General features: G+C 37.8%; 1 protein-coding gene across 1 annotated transcript; it reads right to left on the bottom strand.

The window, feature by feature from the left end:
• Positions 1–962: 962 nt before the first annotated feature.
• On the bottom strand, positions 963–5495 carry LOC121389898. Its single transcript, XM_041521560.1, has 4 exons — positions 5374–5495; positions 4165–4302; positions 1968–2096; positions 963–1047 (listed from the first exon to the last, which is right to left on the bottom strand). Coding segments are annotated over exons 1-4 (318 nt in total). The 5' UTR covers positions 5423–5495; the 3' UTR covers positions 963–1045.
• Positions 5496–6052: the final 557 nt, after the last annotated feature.

Raw genomic sequence — 6052 nt, 5'->3', positions numbered from 1 at the left:
TTCTTCTTCTGTTTTTAGCTTTGAACGGTTATATGGTATTCGTCATTAATAGAATATGTCGTGTTTTCAGTTTTAATAGATTCTATCATTTCAACAACAGTATGGCGAACATGAACATCAACAATGATGCAATGGAGGCACTTATAACCCCCTTCCTGGATCTATATTTAATTTATTTCCACATGTATTCGCCAATTGAAATAACAGTACTTACTTAGCTTCACATAAAATAATGACATTTACAAACATTTGCCACGATTAATGTTACTTGTAGAAAGAAGGAAATTGCATTTTATAATATCAAGTTTTCTACAGCTAATAAATCTTCTCTTTTTTAAAAATGAAGACCTGTTACTTTACCAAGTGCTTCTTATAAAGCCGCAATTGCAGAATTAATCAATACATGTTATTCGTGAAGATCTAAAGGAATTTTTTATCAGATAGATTAATGGGTGAAGTGGCACGATTGATATGTCGATAAGAACATAATTGAAATTGGATTGGCAAGAACAGTTTACTTTGTTGGGGATTAACTTTATTATTTATTTGGAAAATATGATACAAATTAACTTTAATGATAAGCTTAAATCTATTGCTCATCACGGGTGTCATCGGTGGGGCAGGATATGGTCATCTTTCGTGAACACTTGATATCATCACTGTTTTGGTGATTCATGAGTGCATGCCATCACAAATGTATATATTCCGTTGATCTGGCTTTTTCTAAATTTGTGTTGGAAGTGGCAGTCCTACACGCGGTGCAGGAGGGACGATACATCCTGATATCACCACAGTAGCGGCAGAAGAATGTGCACGTGTGTTTTAAATTTGAGACAGTTTGGTTAAGAAAAATGAAAGTAAATTTACGCCAACTAAATAAAATTAACATTAGCTTTAAAACTTATTTTTATTTCAAATGCAGATTATATTACTAAATACAAAAAACAAAGAAAAACTGATGGTACGTCTGAACATTCATGATTTTATTTCATTTTTTTCCATTGTGTTTTTCTTTTTGTTCTTCGAATTAGAGAACGGAGCCTCCTTCTGAAAATATAATTTGTAAAAAGGTTAATACTGAACTTTTGACAGTCAATCATTACTGGAAACAAATGAACACAGGCAACAACAAAAGAAAACGAAGCTAAAGCAAAAAGAAAACAAAAGAATACATACATACATAAAGTAAAGTTTTGTTTTGTTTAAAGACGCCACTAGAGCACATTGATTTTTTATCTTATCATCGGCTATTGGACGTCAAACATATGGTCATTTCGACACTGGTTTTTTTTTTGGAAACCCGCTGTCGACACATAGGCTACTCTTTTACGACAGGCAGCAAGGGATCTTTTATTTGCGCTTCCCACAGGCAGGATAGCACAAACCATGGCCTTTGTTGAATCAGTTATGGATCACTGGTCGGTGCAAGTAGTTTACACCTACCCACTGAGCCTTGCGGAGCACTCACTCAGGGTTTGGAGTCGGTATCTGGATTAAAAATTCCATGCCTCGACTGGGATCCGAACCCAGTACCTACCAGCCTGTAGACCGATGGCCTAATCACGACGCCACCGAGGCCGGTCACATACATACATAGTCATATATACATGAATACATACATGCATGCGCATACATACATACATACATTTAGATTTACATATATATACATATTTATTTATATATCTGTGTGTGTGTGTGTGTGTGTGTGTGTGTGTGTGTGTGTGTGTGTGTGTGTCCTAAATAGCTACCAACACCCATTCCCCGAACCCCCCTCCCACTATACTCACAACTTCACACACCGTTGCTACGGCTCGCTCTCGTCTGTCTGTCTGTCTGTCTCTCTCTCTCTCTCTCTCTCTCTCTCTCTCTCTCTCTCTCTCTCTCTCTCTCTCTCTCTCTCTCTCTCTCTCTCTCTCTCTCTCTCTATTTTTTTTTCCAAACAAATATGATGATCAAGAAATACTAACAGTTTGATGGAAATCCACACTTGCATTTCCCATCAATACAATGTAGACTATGTGTGTCTGCACATTCGCACTTGTGGTCGAAACTTGAGTCGTACCAGCTCCTACACTGCCTTCCGCTATGGCAGTTAACTGAAATGGATTGTTAGACATAAGTATTTATTGACTGCCAATATAGTTATTAAAGGCATACTTTCACGCTTTTAAGGACCGTATATGTCTAAAAATGGATAATAAATAAAAATTACATTAATTGTTGGAAACCAAATCTAGCTATCGCGTCACCTTAACTGAACCACGATTGAGTGAAATCCATGTCATCCCTCTCGGCAATTTTAGATTTTGAATTATGGACCATTGCCATGATTAAGTTATTTTTTTTACAAAATGTCATAAATAAATATGGTGATTATGAAGATGGTTGAATAAAGTACATCTAGGGACAAATCAAATTATTTTTGTTCAGGTAATACTTTGTTAGACCATTAAATATGTCATTGGTCTGTGACAATATGCCTTTAAAGGGATTGTCCTGAGTGTGTTGCAATTGTTAAGAGCCGTGACATTTGGTATTCCGAAACTAGCATAAGAAACAACGTATCTGTCTGTCTTCGTAGGTTTGTTGAAGCTTCCAGCCTTTCTTGTCATCTACTTGCAGAAACGTATTTCTTATTATGAACGTTTTTCGTTTCAAGCTTACTACAAAGGAACCCAGCAAATATATTCTCTGTACTTCTATAATGGATTTTTTCTCTGCAATTGTACCTTTAAAGTGCGGTAGTCCATGAGCCAATTTTGAAAAGTTAAAATTTGGTTTTATTTAAAGATACCACTCGAGCAAACTGATTTATTAATCACCGGCTATTGGATGTTAAACATTTGGCAATATTGACAGGTAGTCTTAGAGAGGAATCCCGCTAAAATTTTCCACAAGAAGCAAGGGATCTTTTATATGCATCATCCCAAAGACAGAATAGCACATATCACGGCCTTCGATATACCAGTCGTGGTGCACTGGCTGGAACGAGAAATAATTTTGAAACGAGGCCTAGAGAATGGTTGAACACATACTAGACGCAGGCGTTCGCATCATGGTTCAATTGTCTATATGTTGGATTAGTTCCAGCCGATCGAACACTCATGAGTGCTACGCTATATTGTCTGTGTTCATATTAATATATATATATATATATATATATATATATATATACACACACACACACACACACACACACACACACACACACACACACACACACACACACACACAGACAGAGAGAGAGTAGCATTTTTAGTATCTGTTTATGAACCCAGATATAGCGTAGCGCGCATCACGAGTGTTCCATCGTCAGGTACTAATCAAGTACCTAGAAACTCCAGGCAGATCATGAATGCCAGTCGTAGTGGTATTACGCTCAACCATTTCTAGCTGGTGTTGGCTCCTGATTAAAAACATATATTTAAATTACGAATTAGAGTTTAGAGACACTTTTTGAATGTGATAAAATGTAGCCAGCTTCTTACAAAGAATGACGTCACTTATTATGTCATACGGCAAAAGCATTGCTAAGTTGATGATACTCCTTTTGCATACACAGAAATGGAATAAATAATGATTTTTCCGACTATTACTGTAGGATTGCAGGATAAAAGAAATAACTGGTTACTGTCAGCTTGAATGTCAGAACCTCGCCATTCTAACCGTCGCAGGATAAAGCCGATGTCTTAAGGCAGTGCCCAGTTATTCCCTATCCATCATATATTAGCTAGCATATCCAGTGTAAAGTGTGTGATATGTTTCAGATCACATTTGATAACCGCAAACTAGATGTAAATTAATCGAGGTCACGGCACTACGTTTATTGACATTTAATCAAACGTACTACGGTGACACTCCATAACTGACGTTTACATTAACAGTCATCAGACAAAAACATTTCATTAGCAACTTTATATTAAAGCTGTCCAGCGTTCAGAAAAAAAAAGTTAAGCACTAGTTTATTCTTATGTAGGGACATAAGAAAATAACGTCATTCATTTTTGACGTCATTTACATTCAAAAGAATACCGCGTGACATATTCTTACGCCATTTGAATATCAGGTAATGGCTGACAGGCTCGCATAATACAATGTGTATTTCTAATATATGATATTGGCGATACCGAAAAACACTCTGGTAATAATTTCTATTTATCTTACCTCCAACATTTTCCCCATCCGTACACTGATGGCCTGTTTCGCACGTGCATTTTCCGTCATCATCACAGACGAGATTTCCACCAGCGGTACACCCGGTCACAATACAGTCCTTCACTGCCGAACACGACTCAGAATACACTGTAATGCAAATGAACCAATGAATGTTAATAACATTCCTTCAGCTCCAGTATTGAACAGAGTGCATACAGAAAGATTATTATTATTAATAATTCGTTAATGTCTGCTCTAAATAAACCAGTTTCAAACAAAGCAGCATGCATATTTAAAATACAGATGAGTAAATGTTTCTTTTTTGCTCCAGAATTCAACAAATTGGCCGATTGTACAAGAACATTTTTGTATATGATGATGCTAGCCTAATGATTTAATGTTCTTGACAAAAGGTTCCAAGCAAAACAACATCACTGCATGAAAATTGAGTGTGTTTTGTTTAACAACACGACTAGAGCACATTGATTAATTAATCATCGGCTGTTGGATGTCAAACATTTGGAAATTTTGCCACATTAGTCATGGAGATAAAACCCGCTACATTTTCCTATTAGTAGCAAGATATATTTTATATCAACCATCCCACAGACAGGATAGCACATAACATAGTATTTGACATGCCAGTCGTGGTGCACTGGCTACCTTATTTTATGAAACTTACTAACATAGCACTAACCGTTGGGTTATTTCTCGTTCCAGCCAGTGCACCACGCCAGGTTAATCAAAGGCCGTGGTATGTGATATCCTGTCTGTGGAGTGGTGGCCTGCATATAAAAGATCCATTGCTACCAATGAAAACAAATGTATCGGGTTTCCTCTCTATGACTATGTCAAAATTACCAAATGTTTGACATTCAATAGCCGACTGGGATCGATCCCCGTCGGTGGCTCACGGGGCTTGTCGTTCTCCTGCCAGTACACCACGGCTGGTGTAACAAAGGCCGTGGTATGTGTTATCCTGTCTGTAGGGTGATGCATATAAAATATCCCTTGCTGCTAATCGAAAAGAGTAGCCCATGAAGTGCCGACAGCGGGTTTCCTCTCTCAATATCTGTGTGGTCCTTAACCATGTGTCCGACGCCAAATAACCGTAAATAAAACGTGTTTGAGTGAGTTGTTAAATAGCCGATGATTAATAAATCAATGTGCTCTAGTGGTTTTGTTAAACAAAACAAGCTTTAAACTAAAAACACATACCTGAGACTGAGACAACGGACAAAACGAGGAGAACGGCAACGACTTTCATCTTGATCGAGACTTGTGAAACCTCTGACAAAACATGAAATATAAGTATGGACTGGCCGCCACCTGCAGCCTCGTTATTGAGATATGGGTGGAACAAAGGACAAGAGAATAAACATATGGTTCAGACACGATAGGCCTATAATGACGAAGTCCGGACTATCTAAACAGAAGATTCACGTTAGTGTTGTTGTTTTTAAAGGAGTGTCTACTTAATGACATGCAGTTATTTATACCAGAAAATGGTCATGGGTTGATGGGGGGGGGGGGGGGGGGGGGGGGGGGGGGGGGGGAGGGGGGGGAGGCTGTGGGGTTGGGACATAGATTAAAAAAAATAAAATAAACAAACAAACAAATTAATTAATTAATTAAAAAGATTTAAAAAAGAAAACCCACATAAATAAAACAAACAAAAATCAATTAATAAACACCCATAAACATCATAGTCGTCGTCGTTGTTTTCGTCGTCGTCGTTGATATTGCTGTTGACATCGTTGTTGTTGTTGATGTTTTAATCATCGGCTGTTGGATGTCAAACATTTGGTAATTTTGACTTATAGTCTCAGAAAGGGATCTTTTATATGCACCGTCCCACCGCCTTTCGCCGATACCAGGCGTGGTGCACTGGCTGGAT

This window comes from Gigantopelta aegis, chromosome 15 (assembly GCF_016097555.1).
Source record: "Gigantopelta aegis isolate Gae_Host chromosome 15, Gae_host_genome, whole genome shotgun sequence".
Classification (NCBI taxonomy): Eukaryota; Metazoa; Mollusca; class Gastropoda; order Neomphalida; family Peltospiridae; genus Gigantopelta; species Gigantopelta aegis.
The sequence above is the reverse complement of the archived record's forward strand: the minus strand, read 5'-3'. Positions and strand labels throughout refer to the sequence as shown.